The sequence below is a fragment of the Polyodon spathula genome, chromosome 20, assembly GCF_017654505.1.
Source record: "Polyodon spathula isolate WHYD16114869_AA chromosome 20, ASM1765450v1, whole genome shotgun sequence".
NCBI lineage: Eukaryota > Metazoa > Chordata > Actinopteri > Acipenseriformes > Polyodontidae > Polyodon > Polyodon spathula.
Window position 1 is genome coordinate 29,142,208 of NC_054553.1, and position 25,494 is coordinate 29,167,701.

Genomic DNA, 25,494 nt, shown 5'->3' on the forward strand with positions numbered 1-25,494 from the left:
TAGATCTTGAACCAAACCAGGTGACCTTCTGTGGCAATGCAGGAACACCACAATGACAGGTTTCTGTATAGTCTCTAACCGATTTCTTCAAAATGCTGTCAGCCTGCATTCCTGACTACAGAGGAAAGCGGGTAACTGCTGTAGTTAAATTGATTGTGAATTGCCAGTGTCAGGTATGATCAGTGTGAACCTGCTCACTCCAGAGACTGCACACACTTAGCAGCAAGGAGGCTGGTTCAAATCAGCCGTCTTTCTATTCTCCAGCCATTTCGACATTTGTGTTCACGTCGCAACTAAAAATATCTGGCATCTGTAATCTTGCAGGCATCTTATTAACATTTTTTATTTGGCAGCAACATCACACCCTGCATTTTTTCTGAACAAGCTCATGGCAAACTAAATTAGGTGCAGAAGTGCTTGTTAACCTCTTTGTGCATGTTAGCAAGTCTCTAACATATCCTGGTCCAGTACTTTAAACATGAATGCTAAGAACGTTCATGCAAACAGATCAAGGTTTACCTACAGTAGTGCCGGGAAGCACATTGTTTTGTGCATGTTCAAATATTCTTTCAACATTTAAACAAATATTTGAGTATACTTTTTTATTGAATTATCTGAAAAACTAAAAGTATAATTTGTATATTGCAGTAAAAAAAAATCTCTCTTCTAATCTTTATATGGGGACATACAGAAGACGCAAATGCATGACGACCTCATCTGAGGTAGTTATCGTTTCCCCATATAAAGCAATCTAACAAAAAAATGAAAAAATGTTCAATGAAAAATATATTATGGGTCCAAAACCTTTCAAGCTATTTTCAATATTGCTTGCATGAAAGGGTTAACCAAGCTGTAAATCTCACTGATGTTTCTATTGTCTTTGGAAAAAGCGGCTTGTGTTAAAAAGGGTGAAACCATGCAGAGAATCTGAGCCGGTCAAGGCGTTAGTACATGCACAAGAGAAGCTGGTATGCTGTTTTAATTGAGATGTGCACAGACGTACACACAGACACACACAAAGGAAATGGCATCCTTTATCAGCTACCGACTAAAGCTCACAACACTGAGGACACAAGGGAGGGACTACATGCTACTCACATACAACAGGGATCCACTCTGTAGTCAAACAAATGTTATGGAAAAAAAAAAAAGTGTTAATAGTCATGAACCAACTAAATAAAACACTACTATACATTTTCCAGATTAGAAAAAAAGGCAACAAATGCAAAATAAAAAACAAAACTATGTTAAGCTCTGGCCAGTGTGCAGTTTAACATTTAGATTTATGCACAAGCTGGGTCATTTTGCTTTAAATAGCCACCAGTTTCAATCTCGTACTGTGCACTAAATGAACTGCAGTCAGACCTCTATTAAATTACAATTATCAGCAGGCATGTCTGCACATAATAAAAAAAAGAAAGGAAAAAAAGTATTTTACTCTCTCTCTCTCAACAAAACAGCAGACTCCTGTAAAAAAGTCTGGCAAATGTAAAAAAAAACCTCCACCTGCACTTGCAACAATCTCAGACAGGACCCAGAAGCGTTGTGTGACATTTAGAAACGCTACTTTCTTTACTCCTTGTGCCAACGTTTTTTTTGTATTCTTCAGCAAACTGCACTGGCATAAGATGTGTGCAATACAAAAAATAACGTGAACAAGAAGCGTTGGTAACACAACCTCGCGGAAACTCTGCTAATCCGATAAAAAGGGCAGGTTGAGTAGTTATTCTGTGTGGGTGATATAAGGAAATGGGTTGCTCAGTGATTTGACATTATTTCATCTAGACCTGGGTTGTACTGCGTCACAGGGAGATCGAGTATCTTTCCTTCAGGGTCAGACAGTGACTCGGAACGTCAAATCAAACTCAAAGGAACTGACCTCACTGCACCACTAGACTGTACTGCCCTTCCTTAAAATTGGTGACCCTTTAATGTCAAAATGACCCATATTACTACTGCAAGCTACACAGTTTCATGGTTTGCTTTAATGCATGTTCTTTAAAAGTTAAACGCTTAGCAGGCATCTTGTACTTAAAAGGCAGATACAGGAAATTAAAGTGCTGGCTTTGACATAATTTGTGAGCCATGGCTTCGATGAACAACAGGAAAGACACAAGAAAGCGAAACTGTATCTATCTTTACGATAGATGGATCTGGTCTTTAAATGTTTTGGATCAGGATAAAAGGGTATTAGAATGAACAAGCTGTACAGATCCTGTACAGTACAGGGTCCACAAAGACAGTCTTGTCAATATAAAACTTTATTAACATGATCAAAAAGCACAGGTTAAAGCTTTAAGAATACGGACCACTGTTTTAATAAACAGCAGCATTGGATGAAGAGGAGTTTATGAACAAAGTTTTCCATTCAAATGTAAGGGGGTCTAAAAGGGCTACTGAAGTTGCACATTTAGCTGTAATATTAGATCATGATAAACACTCAGCTTGTGCCATATTTAAAAGTTGAGTGGCTTTACTAGCTAGCTCCCCAGCTGCTTTTAGTTACTTTCCACTTCTAACGGCTACAGAGATCACTGTCCATGCAAAACATGACAAAATAACATTAACTCACACAATTCAAATACGCTTGCCAAGTTTAATAAAGAGAATCTTTAAAAGCAGTTTTAAAAATAAAAGGATAACTATATAAAACTTGAAATAATTGAACTGCTCCTACGTGCAGCAAAGTCTATTAGAAAAATCATTCCCTTCAACGATTACATGAGAGGAGAATAGCAATTTAACCACCTCTTAAAACGAACAAAACCAAAGAGAGACAGGAGTTAGAAGAAACAAATACACAATATCAAACTTTTGAAAAGCGGTAAGACTTGCCTGTAGTTTCACTGGTTTAGGAGATTCGAGCTGTTTGTTGCAAATAAACAAATGCAAGTGTTAGAAGTTTGTGTTGCTGCACACTGCAAGCCATTCACCCCTCACCTCCTCCTGTGTGCATCACTCTTTCAAAAACAAGCATCGCACTTCATGGAATTGCAGCAGTATGCCGAGGAAGGTGAAATTAAACTGTACACAGAGTTGCTTACAATAAAGTAACTTAGCAAATGTCTAGCATAAAAACAACAACTTCTGTAAGACCTATTTGATTATGTTACTGTATCTGCTGTGCATGTTAAAATATGCTACATTATGCATGTTGATTTCAAGGATTAATTAAAGCCAGTACAAGTCTAATGTTGATGCAGCTTATTTTCAACTTCGTGGGGAAGCCAATTCCATGAAACACTGCAAAAACTATTTTCTGCCCTTCAATAGCAGGGCTTTGAATTGCAAGGAGTCACAGTGTTCTTGTGGTCACTTCAAACCATTCAGTTACTTACGGTCCACTTAGCTTGTTAAGCTAATTAATTTGTTGAAGTGAAGACCGCTTATTAGAAAGCAATTACAGTTTCTACACATTAGTTAAAAAAAAAAAAAAAAAAAAAAAAAAAAAAAAAAAAAAAAAGTATTATTTGTGAAGGGTAATCCAGAGCAGGTGTGAAAACCCTGGGGACACTCACAGGAATGTTGTGGTCTTTTCTTCCTTTGTGGGAGGAGGCAACGTGAGCCAGGTACTGAATGACTTTTTTGGTGTTCTCTGTCTTTCCGGCACCAGATTCCCCTCTGCGTGACGAAAAAGAAACTGATACACCATGATGCAATCCACCTGCCGTGCAATCGTTATCCCTGCAGAGCAATGCTGTTTAACCCTTTCAGTCCTGGATTAATTTTTGTCGAGACGAAGGAGGAACTCCTTTATTGAGTAAACATGAGAACAGGTTCAGGTTCCAGCGTGATTCCCGACGGCATGTGTTCCCATACGGTGCTAAGATAAGACGGGACCTTGAGGTCCTGCCAGGACTGAAAGGGCTAAGCAGAGAATGGTGCGTTGCAGAGTCACATAAACACTGTTTTATAGTGTATATATTCTTGCATTAGCAGAGTTTCATGCTAGATTTGTAAACAAGCAAATGGATTTAACACTGCGTTAAAAAAAAAACTTGAGGAGGAGTTAAAAAGGTGCAGTGGTACAAATTTCCACCAGCACCTGTTAGGTATAATACAAACCACATTAAAATCTAAAACTAATACCCAACAATGTACTGTGCTGTAAGAGGTGGCGGTCCTGAGGGAGTGGCCCTCGGGAGATGCCTCCGTCCCTCTGCCGTTTCTTGCCAGGTGTTACATTCCTCAGTCTGCAGATTGAATCATTCACAATTCCTGCCTGCATTTTTTTGTGCTGTGGTCAGACAGACGACTTACTTTTTTTTTTTTTTTTAAATATGGCTATTAGATATTTAAACAATCTAAACTAGGGGTGGCCAAAGTTGGCCCTTCCAGTCCTGGTCTTTGTTCCAACACTGCTCTAAATAGTTTAACTGACCAATTAAACCCCCAACCAGACCCTGCAGTAGTTAATTACCTAATTGTATCTGTTAAACCTGCAGTGGAATTGCACTCCAGGAACGTGATTGGACAGCCCTGATCTAAACTATGCACCCCCCCCCCCCCACCCCTGCCCGGGTTATTTATTCACGCACTTATCATTATTATATACAATAAAAACACAGGAAAGCTCAGCAAATATACCAACGTGAACCCGGGCTGTGTATCCTGAACTGAACAGCTGTGACATGCTACACTTCATTAGATCACGCTGGTGAAGATGCTGATCCCATAGATATAGACGCATCACACTCGGTGAACACCCTGTACAGTCACACATCCTTCCTTTCTTCCAGCAAACACATATACTGAAGCAGCTACAGCTTTTCCCAACATCGCCGCATTGTAAATGTTCCTATTGTTGCTCTGTTCTGTTTTCAGGTGCACCTCCAGCACCGAGACCTCCCTGCTCCTGAAGCAGACGCCCTGCTGAATCCGGAAGGTTATGATGTGCGTGTTCAGTAATGCACTAGCATTACCCAGGCTTTACAGATGCAATTCATTACAGTCATCTTAATACAAAGCACTGTCAAACAGGCTTAAAAATCCCAATTCCAGGTTGATTTTTCTTTTCGACTTAATTCTGTCTGCAAAGCTGGGGGAAAGCCAAAGGCCAGCAGACAAAAATATGTGATATGCAGTTCGTTCTTGTTTAAAAAAAAAAAAAAAAAAAAAAAAAAAGCGCCATGCTTTCAGTCAGCCTTTTAAGCCAATCTGGACCAAAATACATTTTAAAGAGTGGCACGAGAAAAATGTTCGAGAACAAATCTAATTAATAAAATAAAAACATAAATAAATGAATACCATAAACACTTAAAGTGTCAAACTCTCTGCAGCTTGTGAGAAAGTATATATAATTTGTTGAGTTTTCTAAATATTTCCTGGAAACATTTTGGATTGAACTCCATTTAAGTAATATAATTTGGCTGTGAAACGGGTTGGTGTGCTCCTAATTTTATCCTACAACTCTTTCGTTCTCGCTTCCCGGCACCAGTCTGCCGTGTGACTCTTAGGACCCAACTGCAACATTTACTCAGCGAGCGAGTTCTCAAAGGGAATACACTGTCAGTCTATACGGACCTCAGAAACAGTGCATGGCAAGGTATCCAGGGCTAAGCGTTCCTGCTGACAAATACAGAAAAAAGTGCTACAGGAGGCTCAGCCAACACAAACCCAATGTGAGCTTGAGAGTCCCCTGGTATAATACTCTGACTGGCCAGAAACAATAATAACCCGCAAATCACTCCAATGTAAGCAAATGTATATGGCTGCATGATATGCTTGATATACTAACCATTTACTGTGGCATCCATCGTTAACCATGGGTTGGTTACCAATCTTGGACGATATTTTTATTTCATTACCATGCTTGCTATGAATTATTTACTGTACTTTGCATTGCTTTTACCATTGGATAAGAGAAACAGTAAATATATATTACCAGTAATGTTCAGTACAGGATCATTACTTACGTGCAAAGAATTGATTGGTCCTCGCGATCTGCAAAACAAACCAAAAAAAACCACCTGTAAGCCTTTATTAAAAAGTCTGTGTGCGCAGAACTGTATAAAAGTGCACACAATGCCGGTAACCATTTTGGGATTTGATTTATTTTAATGTTACACTGCAGTACTATAATTATCATTTAAGAGAACGTGTTACAATTGCAGCACAAGATAATAATTTACAAATCAAGCAAGTGATTAAAAAAAAACAAAAAAAAAAAAACAGCTTCTTGAGCCTGCTAAATAAAGAATGCAAAATGACTCATGCACTAACACTGTTCCTTTAAAAACAAAAATATGATCAGTCAAAGCAATACACAAAGAAATACAATATGGATATTTGAATTATGCAATCCATTTTAAAACAAGCCGACGCCAAACACCTTGATATTGAAATCCTGCTGAAAGTATTCAGTACAGACCACAGGAAATGAAAGGACAGTTAGATAAAGTAAGACTGATGGCTGCCTCCTGGTCGTGAGAGATATGTACTTCCACATCAGGGCACTTCAAATAAACGATCAAATCTACTGACTTGCAAAGCAATGCGTTTGAGTCAAGGCTGCAGATTACATTAACACACTACGGTGCTACTACCCTCACTGCGGCTATAAACGAATACTCTGTACCGCAGTTTCTGTTATTTATTAGTATAAAAGAAAATGTAAATTTAGGGTTTACACATTTACAAATGTAAAAACGTGATAAACTAAGTCACTCATTCCTTAATGATTCTGCCAAATTCACAAAGCAGCACAAACCAAGGGGCTATGATAAAATAACATTTCATAAAATGTGTAATAAACTTTGCATAGTTAACACAGCGCGTTTAGTGAGCAATACAGAATCCTGAATGAATTTCGGGGTTGATATCTCAGAGTTTAGTCGACATCTAAAAGTTTAGCCGGGTTTAAACTTGACACCCCTAGAGATTCCCAAAACCCAAATCTAAATCTAGACACAAAAGACCTGTCTAGACAGGGAGTGACTGACGCTACATCTGAAGCTGTAGGCTTCAGCTCCGTCTGCACCTCCCTCCAAACCTCAGCTGCCATATCGCTGGTATAGAAAACCCCAAACTTTAAATACAGTCCACTGGCGCTCCAGTCAAACAAACAAAGCCAAACAGAGTAATACTCCAGAAGCGACACGCCCATATATCAGGGTATTGCATTACGAAAGGATTACTGCTGACTGCAAGCACTGAGATCCTGTCATGAAGCTTGCAACCAGGGCACCACACTGCCAATGCTCACTCAGATGGGGCTGCTTCAGGTCAGTGGTGCAGTTTCTCAAAATGGTTTCTGCCTTTTTGAGAGAGACAAATGCAATGTGACATGACATGATGCAGCTAGACTATTGCTTAAATATGGAGCAGTTCTAAAAAAAAAAAAAACAGTCTACTAATTAAACTCACAGTAAAAACCAGGAATTCCTCAAACTGATATGCAATGGGAGGTTTATTCACATCCCTTTATTAATCGCACTTCACATGTGGAGGTAAACCGTGGAATGTTCAGTGCACGGTTACGCAAGTGGCAATAAAACTAAACTATATAATAGCACCATTCACTGAAAAGGTCACCCAGTAATTTGTCTCATGGTTCTTGTCAATCTTTCTACAACACATCATTCCTAACCAGCAGCAATTATTAATGGCTCAGACATCAGGGAGCAATTTCACCAGGGAGAAAGAAATACGACCTTTTTCTGGATCAGGCTACGCGCTAGATTGATAGTACCATACTGCTGGCTGACGTTCTCCCAGCACTTACTGGGCAGGGTTAACCCTAACATAAATGGTACATAAGGACTTTATTTCATGTTTCCATATGTTGGTGCAACTGTTTATGTAAGGTGTGTGTAATGTTTAATTATTATTATTATTTTTTTTTACATTTTGACAACTTTTTTAAACTTTTAAATTGCATGCGCTGCCTCAAGATGGCTTCACATGTACCCGCATGGACATCTCAGAACTACATTCCCATCATGTTCTTGATCACTGGTAAATCCATCTCAAATGTAAAAAAAAAAAAATTAACAACACACACACACACCTTATAAACAGTTGTAGCAACACATGGGAACATGTGACACAATAAAATAAAAAGGTTCTTATGTACCCTTTAAACTTGCTAAATGGACTGGTAAAAAAAAAAAAAAAAAGGAAGCTTTTCTAAACATTGACCCTCAAAACACGTCACTCCTCATCTTGTGTCAAGCTGACTGCCCCTTTCTCTTTGTGTTTTCAGTTTCTCTACACTCTCCCGGCTTACATCACTCTGCCACTGCGGCCATGGCTGGCTGGGTGGACGCTTATCCACATTCCCTCGTCACATTTCCTGCCACCTTGCGCAGCGTTTCTCTGGGACAGAGGCAGCCAAATGTAAATCCCTTATTTTAACTTCTAATGTCATTACATCATCCCTAACACTACAATCAGACGGCAGCTTTATACAATGTGCCTATGATGTCACAATGCTTTTACAGAATCTGTGAAAAACTAGATCAAAAGTCAATTTCACAGAACTTGAACCTACAGTGAATTCATTCTTAGTCGCTCCAGTTTTTTTTTTTTTTTAAGCTTTATTTTTATTCAAATAAAAACTGAAATTTTAGACCGCCTAAACAGTACATTACAGACTCATCTACACCACCATCTCAGTGTGCATGTCTTTCCCAACACTGAAAGATCTTATGAACTATTGTACTCATTTTACTGTGGCCTGGACAAACATCCCAGGGAGCTAAACACTGCTGGGTTTATTCGAGAAAACACTGGCTTGTCACATGTTGTCACGCTTCTAGGCTTGACTGGTTTTTAACATGTGTGGCTAGACGAATAAATGCTTTCTCGAAAATATGCAGCACCTTTAACCTTGAATATCTCAGCGTTCACACTTCCAGTGGGAGCTACATTTTCAAGGCAAGAATACATTTTTTTTTTACTCTGCAGTAAAACATATGTCTGTAATTACGAGCGGAGTAACGAGTTATTAGACCATGAGATTTCTTTATATTGCACTGGTCTTTTAATAAGTATGATAAATGTTTGTTATCACATGTTCCATCATGGACGTAAAACTGAAACAGCCCGAGCTGCAGCAAATTAGTCCCAAAACCCTCTAGTTTTAACTTTCCATGCAAATAATCTAGGAAGTTGCAAAAGAAAAAAATGCTTGTTGCAAAAGAAAAAAATGCTTATTGCTAAAATAACTTTTTACATTACTGCAGACAAGCTACAGAGTTCCTGTTTACATGGCTTTTATACAAGCCTTTATACAAGGCTGTCACATGATTTAAAAAGGTCTTATTAAGTTCAAGTGCTGGGTCATGGGAAATATTTTCCTTGCTGTCGGTATCACCTTGGGACGACATTAACTTCAGTTCTACAGCATGCCTGGCACAAGCGTCTGAGACTAGACTTACATTTGCAGTCCCTAGAAAGCTGTCCTCTGATCTACAGCTAGACCGACTGTATTGTCTGTCTGTCTGTCTGAGGTGCCGATATTATCAAGAGTAGAGCCGCGATCCTCAGGTTCACCAGTTGCACTCTATTTCCAAAAGAAACAGGAACTGTAATCTTGACACCTTCAATTTAAGCAGTGTTGCCCATTCCAGGTTTTGATACAAGACCCCAATGTATAGGTAACAAGCTCAGAGATTTTAAACTCATAGTAAAACCAGGCCTGGATCAAAGTGCTCTGCAATGGGAGTCTTACTTCTGTCCCAGGCACACATTACTGAACGTCTCCTGTACCAAGACAGAAGCCCTGTATGTAAATAGTTTAAGTGTGTTTTAAATAAAGATGTATTATTTGGAATGTGGCTGGATCTTGATTGAATAACTGATCATCAATCAAGTCCCAGCCACATGGTATGAAAGGGGAGCTAAATCCTTTGTTTGTTGGAGGTACTGCAGTATAACAGAAAGGCTGTGCTTAGCAGCTATTGCACTGAGATAGCGGTTCTTGGGTGCAGGTTTATTTCTGTATGTATTGTTGTTTTATTTTTGTTTAACAAAAGCGTGTTCCGATGCTTAAACTGCAGCAATCCCTTTTCTGAATCTCCTTCCTTGTGGTAACAAGTCTTGGGGACTGCGCTCTCCTTTCACGTCTCCTTTTAAAACTACACCAGCCATTTTAATAGGATCACTTGATCGCTTTCACAGCCTGGGATTTTGTTCTGCAGCTTAACAATGCAAACGACATTTTTAATGTCACAGGAGGGGTTTAGTCTTTTCCTTTTCACATTCATTTAGAAGGGAGGAAAACAAAATGGAAAACTGCTGGCAAGGCTCCATCACGCTGGAGCCAGGCTTGTCAAATACTGTGCATTGTGAAAGTCAAGCTGGGTTTTATTATCTCGAAAAGTAATTAGGTAATTACAGATGCAAGACAATTTTAAGTGTTTTTGTTGGCGCAGGTGTTTGTTCCCTGTCCAACATTTCCCAGGCCTTCCCATCCTTCAGATTCTTCAACCCATGATGCACTGCCTCAAGGGTCCAGAGAAGCAAACGTTTCTCACGACCCTTCGGTACATCGATGAAGGCTCTGGTCGAAATATTTCTAAAACTTCAGTTATGGATGAATTGCCAATCATTTTTAAATCTGTGCGCTGGAGGCAGTGTGGACGATTTTTCTGCACAGCATTAGCCTAAATGAACCTGGGCTCAAAACTCAGCTCAGCTACTTCCTGTGCTCTATCACTATAAAACTTTTTCCTTCACTTCTCCAGTCACAGACTGCTCGTACCCAGTTGGGGTACAACATCCTTAAAAATCTGCTCAAAACATAGGGCACTGCACCTTTAAATGTATCTGTAAACTGGATTGTGTGAAACTAACAGGGTGGAACAATCTTCTATAAAATAACATTGGAACAGAGTGGTAAAAGTTAATAACATTCTGGCATGCTGGTGACGTTTTTAACAACTACATGTAAAGTTTCTTGAAAAATTTATCTGGGAACGCACTCTACATACCCAGACAGAATCATACTGTATCGCTCACTCAACACGACAGCTGCAAAGCAAGTTTTTATTTTTTTTATTTTTATTTTTTTTAACGGAACTGTACAGCGATAAGGGGAGTAAAAGACACACAAGGTAACTTTGAGAGAGACCATTCTTTTGGTAGTCTGGTGTGGGTGGCTCTTCAGATGGTGTACCAATGACCTGAGTGGGGACTGAAGCTGGCATTCTGTGTATGCTCAGAGGATAGCAACTGCTATCAATATAGCATATTGAACTACAGCCAAATTCTTCACAAAATCTATGAGCTGTGAACGCACTGATATTATAGCTGCGATTACACTGCCTTTTTTTTTACACTGGTTAACTAGGTCATCCCTGGCTGCACATACTGTAGCCTCTCTGTTTTTCATCTAGCTATCAACAGTTTTGAAGCAATGCAGCTTCATCCAAAAACACATGAAAAAAATTTGCAAACACGAACAAAATGTTCCGAATCCTATTCAAACTGCACTGTAAAAGTTTAACAACTTCTTTTTTTTTTTTTGGGGGGGGGTTGGGAGGGGGCGGAGACTGATGTTAGCATTCCCAAAAAAACATATCTATAAAAATATAATAAAATGAATTCAAATGTTGCCCCTTGATAGACCATTCTTTCTCTTTCACTGCGCACACATGGTTTCTGTTAAAATATTTTTAGTTTATGAGCTCCAAGAATCTCGAATACAAATCAAGTTGACCAAAACATGCAGACAAGCCTCAGAAGCAATTAACTAAAAACAGCAGAAAAGCTGGAGACCTGTGGCTAGTCACTAAATAAATGGATCACAGCACATCCTTACTAGTACTGGATAACCCCAAATAAGGAGTTTTGCGGTTCTTGTGTTAGACTGAAGAACCAGAGGAATACGGTTAGATGCATTCTGTCTCTCAACAGTGAGCGAGTGTGAGGTTTGTGTAACCTGGAAGTCCACCTGCCTCTCCTCTGAAAATGCACTGATGTGAGAAACAGAGATTCCCCCCAAAAAATATTTACATTTATCAGGGCCAGTGCAGTAGCTCCTAATGTCATTAAAAAAAAAAAAAAACATTTATTCACAAAATGGTTTCCTCATGTGTCACTGAAGGAATCTGCATTGACAATCAAGCAGTTTTATTAACAACAGGTTTTATTCATTAAGCTTTGCGATTATAGGCCTCCATAAATGCTCTTTTCTTTTTGCACATGTTGACCCCGTTCGCATACATATTTGTCATGCGTGACTGTGCACAGCCCTCAAGTTCAATCAAACCCTGATATCTGCTGGCATCTGTCAGTTTTTCCTCAATTACATGACACTGTGTGTGTGTATGTTTTGTAAAAGGATTAGTTAACAGAGCTGTGTTCATGTTAATTAAGATGCGCTCCCAACACACCTACAGTAATAATCTGTTCTTCATGCTGCTTTCTTCCATTTCTCTCTCTCTCTCTCTGAGTGGTTGGCACCAATTTCCAAGATGCTTGCAAAACTATGCTTCAGCATTATAATTATCATAGTTTTATTCCTGGGTTTGTGGTGGGCCTGGATATTACAGCAAGGAATGGTTAACGAAGCAAAACAAACAAAAAACAAAAAACCTGGAGATTGTAAAAAAAAATTTAAAAAAATAACCAGATAAAATTTCTAGCTAAACTGTTTTTGGATTTGTCCACAGTCCAAATACCTTCCACTGGTTTTAATTAAATGTAATCCTTCTCTGAAATGTGGACACTGGTGCAGGCATCTAGCGTGTTGTCAGGATTGTAAATAATATTTTCTAGTTAAAAACCTACATATATGGTACAACTATTGCCAAAAGTTTTGCATTACTCTATAGAATTGACAAATGTTGCTTTGTAAACCTGGTGAATAATGTTAGGTTAACATATTGAATTACATACCGTTCTGTAGTTTTCCATATACTTAACGAAAATCTGACAATTGAAAAATGTGACATTTTTCGAAATCGAACATGAAATGCTGTACTACTATTATGGCTTCTGGTATACTTTTGCAGTTTATTTCATTACATGATGTTAAATAAAAGATCAACATTATGTTCATATAGCTTTTTTTTTTTTTTTTTTTATGTCTCAATCCTAAAATTCTTGGTGATGCAAAACGTTTGGCCATAGCTGTAGCTTTCAATCGTCCAACTGCCTTTTGCTGTTCCTCGTCTCTGCAGATTATTTTAATGTGACGTCATTTGCTACGGCCCATTATAGAGGCTGGTTGTCTAGCTCAGTGGTTCCCAACCTCTTCCCTTAAAGATGCATATTCCAAGCAGGTACTGAATTAGTCAGGCCTCACTGAACTGGCTATGGGTCAGTTAGCACATTTGGAACTTGACTGGAGTCCTGAACTGGAATGGCTCTCGAGGGACAGTTTGGCTCCTTTATCTTTCAGCCACAACAGAAAGATTAGCATGCTCCCTTGTTATTTCAACAGTCAATCATTCATTCACGGTTAGGCCACGTTGATTGCCAGTTGTCCATATTCTTTATTTCGCTATTTCTTTATGCGTAAGACAGATGGAAAATAAAGTATGATCATTGTGAACTCTTTAAATCAGTTTCACTTCTTAGTTTAATTTCAATAAGCATAGCTTTCAGGAAACGTGTACTCGTGCTACTGGCACTACTGGCAATCCTTTCAGGTCTACTGTGCAGTACTTGCAAAGCGGTTTCAGCTTTCCCCGACGGAATCCTCCCGCTCTGCTCAACCGCTTGCTGAAACAAAATCTGGCTGCTGTGTTTCCAGGTCACCAGCACTAGTGGGAGCAGGGCAGAGGAACTCTATAGAAACTGAAGAGAATGAACTGCACCTGGTTCTTTCCCCAGTCTTAAAAGCTGAGAACCCCCCCCCATAGTATGGTACAGTAGGTGGTCTGTTTGATCTGCTTTCTGCAGTTCTTTTTAGAATGCAACTAACAATATTACAGTCTGAAACAAAATGAAAATGAAGGCCCATTTAAACTGTGTTATACATTTTGAAATGAAACAGTAGACTTCACCAAACCCTCATTTTAAAATTAAGAAGTCAAAAAAACATGTGTTTCTAATGAGAACTGTGCTGGAAAAACTGCAAGTCTGACATGTGGGTGGGGTTTTTAAACAACTCAAAAACATAAAAAAAAAAAAAAATAATGTTTAGACATTTTTTCAACAATATTTTCAAAAATATCTTTTTCAACACTGACTTTCCCCCATGTGTGTGTGTGTCATATATATATATATATATAGACACACACACACACACACACACACACACACACACACACACACACACTTGCATTCCTATATTTGTGGGGACTTCTCATTGACTCGCATTATATTTATTTACTATTTCTAACTCCAGTCAGACAAAACTCCACACAGGGCGAAAGTCGACAACAAATTAATTATTTTGGCACTTTCTCTTTTTTCTTTTGAAGGCATAGTTAGTACTTATGGTGTTTTGTAAAGTGGGTCATCCCCACAACATCGTATTTTTTTTTTTTTCCCCAGGAGTTACTATCTTTATGAGGACATTTTCTCAAATTCTGTCCACACATTGATAGTAATACCTGCCCACACACACAGTAGCACTAACAGAAATAAATGCAAAACGTTTTTTTTTCCTACTTAAAATCAATCAGCAGTAGCAGTACACACACACACGTTTTTTGCCACGAGCTCCACTGTGTTAAATGTGACGAGATCCCTTTCTATTCACTCTAACACTGAACAATCCTCATTCCCATCATGCATTGCTGTTAGCCACACTGTCCAAATCTCTGTCTGAAATGCACAGTGGGGGATTTTACGACTGCTATCATTTATCCCCCAGACAGATTCAAGCAGTAACCTTTTGAATTCCTCAGATTCCAGACCATGACCACGGTCTATTTCCCCCCCCCTGTCTGTTTTGAAAGCTGTGGAGCATTTTTTCCCTGTTGAATATTTCACACAAACTCATGGAGTTGACCATGTATGGGATTGTCAGCTCTGTTTCTGGCAATTTTCTCACCTCTTTCCAAATTTGACATTTAAAAGACAGGAAGGAAGAATGATAGCAATAATGAAATAAGGGGCTTTGCTGCACGCTGGATGAATACTAGACTCTAATGAGAGTGTATTTTAGGAAATATTTCTTATAAAACCATATGGAAAGCTAGACTGATTACAGTCTTAATAGGCAGGTTTTTTGTTTTTTTCTTGACAAAACAGAGGTGTAGCATCTGTTCTTGTCACCCAAAGACAAAAAAATATGTATTATAATATTATCCCTAATTCTCTTCAAAGCCCCCTCCCGAATTTGAACCAAACCCCTTTTTTTGTCCCCAGTGGAATTAACAAGAGCGTATCTGGAAAACAACCAAAATCTCACCCATGATCCCAGCATCCGTGTTAAAATCTCTCCCTTTAAAACAAAAGCTTTCTCCTCTACCCATTCCTAAAAAAACATGCCCTTCCTCCCAGTGACACAAAGCAGGACTGGGATATCCATCAAGCAGCTCATTAACACATTAAAGAGACAGGATTGTTTATCAAGGTACTAAATTATTACAACACTTAGAAGAATACTGGTACACAATGTGCTACAGCGAGTGCCAGAGACCACTAGGTTCCTAACTGTTTATATCCCGTTCCATCTCAATTACATCTCGGAGCAGTCTGGGACTTTTCATCTCCATTGCTTAGCAGAGCTATACCTACTCCTTGAAATTACGCACTTGCTAAATTGGGACTCCTAATCCAGGTCAAATGGCACCCAAAAGGAAACGGTAGAGTAAATGTTAGATTACAGTCAGAGAGCCCTGTTCCTGTCAACGTCAGCCACAATAACTCAACGCCTTTTATCAGAGTTTGTACAACCAAGCGTTGGCTGCTCTGGTCCTGCAGATATTCACGGCATATTAATAGAACTGAACCCGGACCTGTGGCCCCCGTTCACTAGCGTTTAGCATTGCAATGACAAACTGCACAGGGTCAATGAGGCGTCACTCTGCAGTAATGCAATTCACAGTAACCTCTGCTTGAGTGCAAAGCATTTGCTAAGATGTGCGTGGCAGTCTTTTGATAGTTTGGGCAGTTTGTTTCACAGCAAAAGTGGGTTATTTATCATTATAGTGCAGCTGATTTTAAAATGACGCAGATTTCAGAGGCAATGCAAGGATCGCTCTTCCGATAGCTCCTGAGAACAGACATGACAACTGATTTGAAGCAAGGCTACTATTGTAGATCACGCAGTTTTTAGATGTATGTATTTTTGCAGGGTACATTTTAAACACAGGAATCAGACACAACGGTACATTAATAATCTGCTTTCTTCACGACTGACAAACTTTGCAACTTTTTGATCCAGAAAACGGAATTTGACAGTATTTATCACATGTACATGTCCTGAATACCATGACGCAATAGGGTGTATATATGGTGGTTTTATTTCCACAGAGCACCGTGAATTTGGCGTGTTTTATATAATTTTATATTTACTGTAGCTCATATAGTTCACACAGATAATTGCCATTTTGTGATGCTGCGATACACTATAGTTCACAATCTACAAATCACTTGGCAGTTTTCCCTCCTGTATTTTATCAACACCACTTTTTCAAAACAGCTTGGAGGTTTAATGAAACATCAAAGTCTCTAGCAGTTTGGTGGCTGGCAGGGTTAGTCTTCTTTTAAGTAGCAAGCGAGCGGGTAGTCAAATAAATTAGCCCAGATGAAAGAAAATAAGTTTATATCCGAAACTTGGGCTCAGCTGAGCCTCTCAGGGTTATTACCAGTTCCATTCAAAGTGCTCACTGTAAAGGAATGTGCTGCGGACGAAATATCTTTCAGCATGTGTGAACCCAGATGACTCAGATCAGAACACAATCAAAGAGCCATTCCCCCAACCACTGGAGGTATTCTTCTATTGTACAAGTTGACCTTTCATTACTAATAATTAATCATTGGCTGAGTGCTTGACTGACTGGCAGGAAACATCAAATACAGACAGTTATCGTAAGAGTCGGGAGCCTGTCTGTACATTAGGCAAGCTACAATAAATCTCTCTCAACCTCCAATACAGAATCATTTGCTAAAGCCAAGCCAATTGAGTTACTGTAGGTAGTGTATTGGTGCTCGTCTGTCTACATTCAAGTTTAAAGCACTGAGCGGAAATGTAATTGAGCGCAGAGATAAAGGGCTGCAGAGCAGTTTAGTGCTTAATGAAAGAAAATGTGTGTTTTCTTGGTGGTGGTTTTGTTCCACGCCCCCCTGGGCTTAATTACAACCCATTCATTCAATTATGCATCAAAACCTGAATGCGGCAGCCTTCGAGTTCAGCCAATCGCTGTCATCTGCAAGTGACCCAGGGCTCTACTCACAAACATTTAAAGACTGCTTTAAGGAATGTTTTGTTAAGGACTGTTTTTTTTTTTTATTATTTTATTTCTAAGCTTGCAGTTCACTAAACTTTTTTTAATGGTTAAGAGAGGATTAGAAGTCTATTCTCATTTTCAAAAAACCCAGTCTAAAATGAAGAGAATGTTGATAAACACTCTTTAAACAACCCTTGAAGTTTAGTGTATAGGGCCTACAGAGATTGATAAGGCAAACAAGGTGGACATAATTCACAAGTAATGCTTCATTCTCATAAAGAATAAATCAAGCTTTGTTTTATTCATAACAGAGTTTATACAAAAAAAAAAAACTCATTCTTTTCTAACTCATGATTGAAAGGTTTGTGAATTGGGTTCTTTGTGTGAAACAGACAGCACATATGACACATTTTATAACTAGCTGGTAAGAGTTGTCTTGGTATAACACGTGATCTGTGTCACAGCGATGTGTTCACAGTCTTACACAAACTAATCAATGAGTAAAACAACACAGACGTCAAAATGCTGTTAGCTGCAAATACATACCACGAAAATGAAATGTTGCATGAAAATGCACCAAATGCCACTGTGCAAGATAAGTTCAGGGCCCTGCTTTAACAGAAATTATTTTTAAGGGACACGTGACAGTCTCTTCAATTCTAATTGAAACCGACAACACAGCACAAACACCAAGGCTAAGTGATCGGCTATTCTAGCTGTAACAGTAAGAAAACATCAGAAACACCAACAAGCTTTCAGAGATCCATGGCAGCTTGTTTCCTTTGGGAATGGGACGAGCACAGCCACACATAACTCCCAAACAGATGATGGTATCAGTTCAGTTCAAGCCTGGGAAATTCGAGGCAGGGGCAGTTGTGATGTCTGAACAATGTGTTTACCCCAATTACTGCACAGGTCAGTGCAGGTCCATTCAAACTAATAACTATCAACGCCAACACAACACAACACCATTTACAGCTCATTCTATTCTAGGACATTTGCTATAAATCAGTGTAGAATGCAATGGTCCTCCATTGGGTTGAACACAAAAAATGTTATCTGCCATAACAGGGTGTCTGGACCATGACAGCACTTACTGGATAAATTCCCTTCATACTTTCCCTAATTACACAAAGAAGTATGGCATCAAGCTACATGTGTTTTCCATCAGTTTAACATTTCTTTTGACACAAGCTGGAGCTTTGCAATTATCCACGGACTGCAGGGTCTGTCATGAAAACCATATCCCTTTACACTTACTGTTCAATCCCTTTTTCACTAAGAATTGCACTAAAAGTAAAATTTTCGAATTCCAAAGCTACGTGCAGGTTCGAGTATTGCTGCCAGTACTATACCAGTACAGCCCCTTTTTCAAACACTATTATGACCTGAAATGGTAAAGCAAAAAACAAATCCATCTATTTCTCATCCCTCAGCAGGAGCAATATCATCACCGGTCCCCCTTTAGTTCTGTTGAAGATACGGGAGCTCTGCTTTAAACTGCAACATGCAGATGTGTATCTACAGTGATACGTTTGAAATATTTGAATATATTGATTTAATCAAAAAAAAAAAAGGGCCAAAAGGTTCTCAGAAAAATAAAAAAGGGGGGTGGGGAAATCAGTAATAGTATGTTAAATCAATCAATACTTTCATTTCTTTCCCCCTTGCCTTTATGGGGAGGGGGGGTGGGGGGGTGCAACCTCATATGAGGCTTTCATGCATTTGCATCTTCCATATGCCCCCATATAAAGACTAGAAGTGAGTTTTTTTTTTTATCCATTCCCACATGAGGTCACCATACATGAAAGGGTTAAAGCATTTGTCCGCCTTCCTAAAAAAATAAAATAAAAACACGGTGTATTGTTATAGTGCTGTACTGTGGCAGTGCAGTGTGCTCTGCACCAGCACCTATCCCTGATCCACAGTCCCCAGTTCGGTAGAGCCATGACCTCAAAGAAAACATGAAGCTGAAGACTTGGCCCCCGCTGGGGAGCTGTCTGCTGCTGCTGCTGCTGCTCCTGCCGTGGCTCAATTCTTAACATTAACGCCCTTGACGCACACAAGCAGGAAACGCAACAAGAGAGGGGAAATAAAGACTTTCTCCAAGTGTCTCAACTCCAGATCTCATCGTTTGCTTGGTCTCTGCATCACTTCATTTCTGCTGCACAGCATGTCATTTCTCAAGGTGGGCTGTATCTCAGAATAGCCCCCCAGTTTGCTACTGCCTGACTCCAGCAGCTGACAAGGAGCACGTCACTGAAAACGGGAAAACTGTGTGTCTGCCCATCTTTGTGCTCTCTACTGTAGGGATGGCTTGTTAAAAGGACTAATCAAATAACTGAGCACTTAAAACAAAAAAAAGGTCTAACCGAGGTTCTGTCCACACAAGTGGAACGATGTAAAAAACGAATATGGTTCACAGCTGCCCCACAGGATAAGCGCATTAGGAAATACACTACAGCTCATTAAAGGCATTAGGGTTTTTAGTGATACCAGGTGGGCATCCAGCAAGCACATTATTCTATGCAGCAGGCATATGCCCGGCAGGAAGTGCTGGGTCAGCATGCCAAGAAGTCAAGAACTGAACTGTATTAACATTGTTCTAGGCTGCAGTTTAACAAAAAAAAAAAAAAAAAACTATACAAATGTGAATACAAATAAAACCATGGTTTAAAAATTAACAATGCTGCATTGTTTTCTGCAGACTCTCCATCAATGCTGGATGTTTACTTTACAAGTTACCACTAACTGAGAGTGTAGCAAAGATCAAGTAATAAAATGGAGTTGGCTAGTTGAAGACATTTAGCTGATTTTCAAGTCTCCAGATAGCCCCTCCCCAAAGCTATTTGCAGAGCCTTGGCAATGAGCTTTCAGGCAGCATGACAGCTTGTTGCAATCAACGTGAATACACATCAGAGCCACGGTGCAAGTCCTTCCAAGCTGCTGGTTCTGTTTCAAAGAACATTAGCATTTCCTGGCTGCACGGTTTTCAGAAATGCTCAAATGAGTCTGTTGTACCTCGCTGAAGAAGCTGAAGTCAACTAGATGCAAGATGGAAAATATTGCAGATTAAATATGTTTTGATAAAGAGGCCACTGTGATTTCAACAACTACTGTAGAACATGTAATGCTCCCCATGTGCTTTGTGCAAAGGCTTCCAAATCTACCTATTATCTGGCAAAACTTCCAAACTAGACTTAACACTATCGTACATCATGTGATGTCAGCACCTTATAATGTCACTATAACCCACGCATCAGCAAAATAAATGACAATGAAAACTATCCAATCACATTTGTATTCCTTCATTACGATCTGGTAGATTTCTTTCAGGTGATTGGTTTGCAAAGGGAATGCAATTTCTGATTACAATATCATTTGGTTTATTCAATCAACCAGTGATTACAGTAAGCGTCTTTCGCTGTAGTTAAAAAGCATGCACTGTATTGTATCCGCAAAGAACAGAGACGTAGAAACTAAACAACCTTGCACATGGCAACCCTGTGTCTTATCTCCAGTTGTGCTCTTCAAGATGAAATCCAAGGTGACAGTAGAAGAAAAGAAACCATAACTCAAAAAGCTGACGGGTCCACTGGTCAGCCAGATACAGGGAATGCACTCATGTGTCCTGTCTAGTGATAAAGCCATTACATTAGGTCTTCAGGAGGTTCCCCTGGTTCCATAAAAGGCAGGACTATGCTTATACATCTATATCCAATTGGCTCACACTGGAGCTATCTATAGCATGTGTGACTAATTCATGCGGAAGGATTACATTCTAACCCCTAGGACACTCCCACCTCTCCCCTAATGGACCAGGCAGCTTCTATCTGGGGGGATTAGTGCAGCCTATTAGAGGACGGGATAGTTCCCAGTTAAATAGATTACTGATGATTCTTGTCTGATTTCATCTGCCTGCCTAGCAACCAACAAATTACCTTTTGGAGTCCTGCTGTCCGTCAGGGTCACGATCATAACTGGACCGGAGAAGAAAGCCTCAGATATTTTATGCACTCCTGGGTTGTTTATATAAAGATGTTTTACTTGTGCTTTGTGTTTTAAATTATATCTTAAAAATGATCATAATTATAGTGACAATTACACCCCCCACCCCCCACCCCCCGGTCGGTGTGGCATTAAAACAGGGTTCTTGTAAAGTCCTGCAACATTCTGAAACCCCTGCCAACAGTAATATTCTTTTTCTCTCGCTCAAGTCCCACAGCTGCATGCCAACATTGCTGAGGAGGCCTACCCACATTCCCTGACGCGCTGCAAAGCATACTTCACTTGTAGAGTAAGGCACTTGCACAGAGAAGGCATTGTTAGACTGCTGTTCCTGTCTGGTAGAGAACACTGAGTGCGTCCTGCCTTCCAGCACCTGTCTTCTACCTCTCACTGTGCGGCACAGTCTCTTGGTCAGAACGCACACAAGAAACAGGGCACATTTTAACAAGCGTAACCCTCGTCGCTCCACTGCGTTGAGCTCTCTGATCAGGAACACAAGGTTATCTATGTGCTGTACAATGTGCCGAAACATCTGACGAAACAAATGGCGAGGTTACTGAAGCTGAACTTCACACTGAAATGTGACGCGAGGGATTGTGACAGATCTGATGATCCGTTAAATTATTTTATTGTGTGTACGTTTTTGGAATATTGTATTCTGCTCAACGATATAATAAAAGAAAGTCCTTGATCATAAAATAAATGGGAGAAGTGACCATTTTTCTTTTTTTTTTATTAATAAACAGAACAGTGTACTGTTAACTTAAGCGTAACGTTCTGTTTTATGAGGATCACTTATGGATTACCACATGCAAGTGGCACCTTTGTTGTACCATACTCTATTATACTGTGTATGGCAACGAATGTTACATCTGCAAAATACAAAAGGAAAATAGTTACTACTTTAAGAACAAGTGAACGGTGACAAACATAGCCTTACAACTCAGTAAACATAAAGACAATCCAAAAGGGATCAGCAAAAGAAAACAAGCACAAAACTGCCAAAAACACCGTCTTTGTGTTTGCCTATCAAAGCACAAAAAAATGCATGAGCTGCCTGTAGACTCAACAGAATTCTTTCTACCCTGGAAAAGATATCATAAGCTTTCACTTCACCTACCAGTGTTAATTTTTTTTTAAAAATACAGCACTGCCATACGTGCCATGATATTTTCCTGAATGATGGTGCTATTCAATTAAACTTTTAGTGGTATTATTAATATTATTATTATTATTATTTTTTTTTTAAGATTATCTACCTTATTTGAAGTTCTCAATTTTACAAGCTAAAGCCACTGGGGAACCAACTGTGTTTTTTAAAAAAAAAAAGTTGTTGTTCGTTTTGAAAGTTGACCCCTCTAGCACTTTATGGGGATTATTACAAAACAATAACAAGGATCAGTCAAATACCAAGCCCTTTAAGAAACCAACTCTGAATCACATTGCAAAAAAAGGAGGTTCCATGTTTTAGCCCCTCGTTTGTCCATATTAGTACACAGTGCATCACTCTCCCTTGCACAATATATGCCCCAGCATTCACAAACTACATGACATTCTGTTTCAGCTGCTATATGCGTGGATGACTAAGGAGGAGACATGCAGTGACTGTACAGATTGAGATGACATCATGCATTAAACTAGCGCTGCTGCCCTGGCCAGGATCAGCAATCTGAAAGCTGCATGACACGAAGGGTCAGTGGGACATACAGTTAGGAAACACTTGATCTGGCGGTGGCAGCAAGGAAAGATAAAGTACCCTGTAAACAGCTACATTAGTCAGCACGTGCCTTCGGTCTGTGAATGGAAAGTATGACGCACTGTTGCCTATGAAGATCAGGAGGATTCGGTACGGGCAAAGGTCTTGAAGGCTTCTGCTATAATTAAACAAGGAAAATGAACTCAGAAGACCTTCTGTTTGCACACGTGTTTGTTTATTATAGTAAAATTCGATCGCTACGGCTTCTCCAGTGCTAAGCACTTCTGGTCAGATTTATCTAATCTGATTGTATAGTCACAGCAACTCTGTTTAGAACCGAGCAGAGGGACCCGTTGGCAGCTTGTTTGTTTTTCTTCCTTGCGGAAAGTCTTTCTAAATAAAGACAAGCCGCTGTGTCATAGTGTCCTATTTATCCCCCCACGCCACGCTTAATCGGCACCTCACATAAGCATGCCAGTTGCTGCTGTAAATATTTAGTCAGGGATTAAGTGACCCCTTTCAGACGCCTGTTCAATCATAATTTGACGCCGTCGACTGTGTCCCAGTGCACATAGCATTGCATACACTTAGAAAGGGAGCTAAACGTTAGCCTGTGTTTTCTGTAGAAACATCTGTAACAACAGTAAAAGGCCCCTAGAAAATCTGTAAGCAGCAAACAATGTCTTTATAAGCAGCATTACGCAATGCAGGGTAGTAGGACTGAGGATAGACCTTACAGCGTCAATTGCTGTCACTGTGGTTTGCTACCTGGCAAGCCGTTGCATGAGGATAGTTTTATTAAATGTATCTCTTCAAGCTCTAAAGAACTGAAAAAAAAACCTAAAGACCTCTATTTCATTTTCACCCGAGTGAAAAATAAGTCAGCTGGTTTAGAATTATTTCTACATCAATGAAAACAAAACAAACAAAAAAAGAAAAAGATTTAAAAACACAAGCAGCCAAAGATTAATTTTAAGCTTCCTGAAATCAATCCTGCTGCTTATTTTGTTTTTTTAAACACAGCACTGAATTTCTGGTCCTAATCCGAATCTCTCCTCAATTATCCAACATCACAGAGCAGAAGAAAATGATGCTCTGTAAGCTATACTGTACACTGCATGGTACAGGCTTTGAGGCTTAAACATCACACTCCTACTTGTGATTCACTGCAGATGGAGTGGAATCAGGATTCATGGTAAACCTGCACCATTTGTAAGAGAAAAAAGAATATACCTTTCCTTTAATCTCTAGGAATCACAGTTAACTCGGCATGAATGGGCAGGAGAATCGCAAAACCCTGCCATTTTCCACACCAGTTTATTTTCCTAACATACTGTAAAGAAACGTATGCATCGAGGTATCCTGTACCGTGCGAGAGCTGAAATCTAACCCCCCCCCCAAAATCTTATTTATTAAACCCACAAGTGTCACACTCTAATCCTCAGGGCAACGTTTTTTGTGTTTTCATATACATGTAAGCTTACAGGACAGCTGTAAAGTTCGTGTACGATGCGCTACTGGATCCTCAGCAGTCTATAACATGGCTGACTGTGCTGTGTACAGCCTGTGCTGGGATCCAATACCTGCTTGTCATCACCTGATATTTAGGCTGCAGTTTGGCTCACATCCGGAAGAGACACCTGTCGAGAGTCCTGTCTCAGTCCCGGGCCGGCTCAGAATGATTTGAAATGGATAGGGCATCGCAACTTATCTCTAGATAAACTTTGGAGGGCCAAAGTCCTGTCTTGCTTTGAGACCGTCTCATTTATACACCAGTTTACTCAGGCTCTGCACAGAGAATACCATGAGGGCTCATGAATATCAATGTATCATTAATATTTATCAATCATGAATATTAATGCTTCATCAATATTTATCAGCACAGCCTGACCCTTAACCCTCCAACCTCATGAACAGTTAACCCCCTTCTTGAGTCAACAGTCCGTCGATGGACATTCATGCCTTGACCGACTCCCTAACCAGCTTGTAGCAGCATTTCTACACAGTACATGAGCTTTTCAAAGCTTCTCGCAGCAAGATTCTAACAGGTGATTTCAGACTCTGATTAGCAACTAACCCCTTACATCCCGTTATCTTTAACCACTAACCTTCAGATAAGCTGGTTATGTCCTTACCTTGAAGCATGCACCTGTAGGCTGATTCAGAGATAGCGTAGATGTGGGGTGGCATCTCGTGTCGCTTCTTCCCCCTGTACATTTCAATGATGTTATCCGAGTAAATTGGGAGATTCTTGTAGGGATTTATCACCACGCAGAAAAGTCCAGAGTAAGTCTAAAAAAATAGAGAGTGAAAATAAGCGATTAGGTCTGATGTATATGCAAGCTGCATGTGCACAGTATCCTTGGGTAATAGTATCCTATACAGTACACTACTTTTAATAGGGTAGTATAAAAGCAGTTACACAGAAGGTGTGCATTATACAAGGGAAATGACCAAGACAAGTCATGTGAATTACACAGCAGGTGCATGTTATAC

At 39.7% G+C, this 25,494-nt stretch overlaps 1 protein-coding gene across 5 annotated transcripts in view; it reads right to left on the minus strand.

Annotated features, from left to right (window-relative positions):
• LOC121295381 (myosin-10) overlaps window positions 1–25,494 on the minus strand; it is a 60,116-nt gene that overhangs the window by 28,908 nt on the left and 5,714 nt on the right. For 3 of the 5 annotated variants that reach the window (XM_041219921.1, XM_041219924.1, XM_041219925.1), the window contains exons 2-6: window positions 25,134–25,290; window positions 5,916–5,943; window positions 3,519–3,621; window positions 2,836–2,865; window positions 1,099–1,116 (exon numbers count right to left, since the gene is read on the minus strand). In XM_041219921.1, the coding sequence (XP_041075855.1) occupies window positions 1,099–1,116; window positions 2,836–2,865; window positions 3,519–3,621; window positions 5,916–5,943; window positions 25,134–25,290 (336 nt within the window). The remainder of the gene's footprint in view (window positions 1–1,098; window positions 1,117–2,835; window positions 2,866–3,518; window positions 3,622–5,915; window positions 5,944–25,133; window positions 25,291–25,494) is intronic. The other 2 variants (XM_041219922.1, XM_041219923.1) reach the window with 2 other exon arrangements.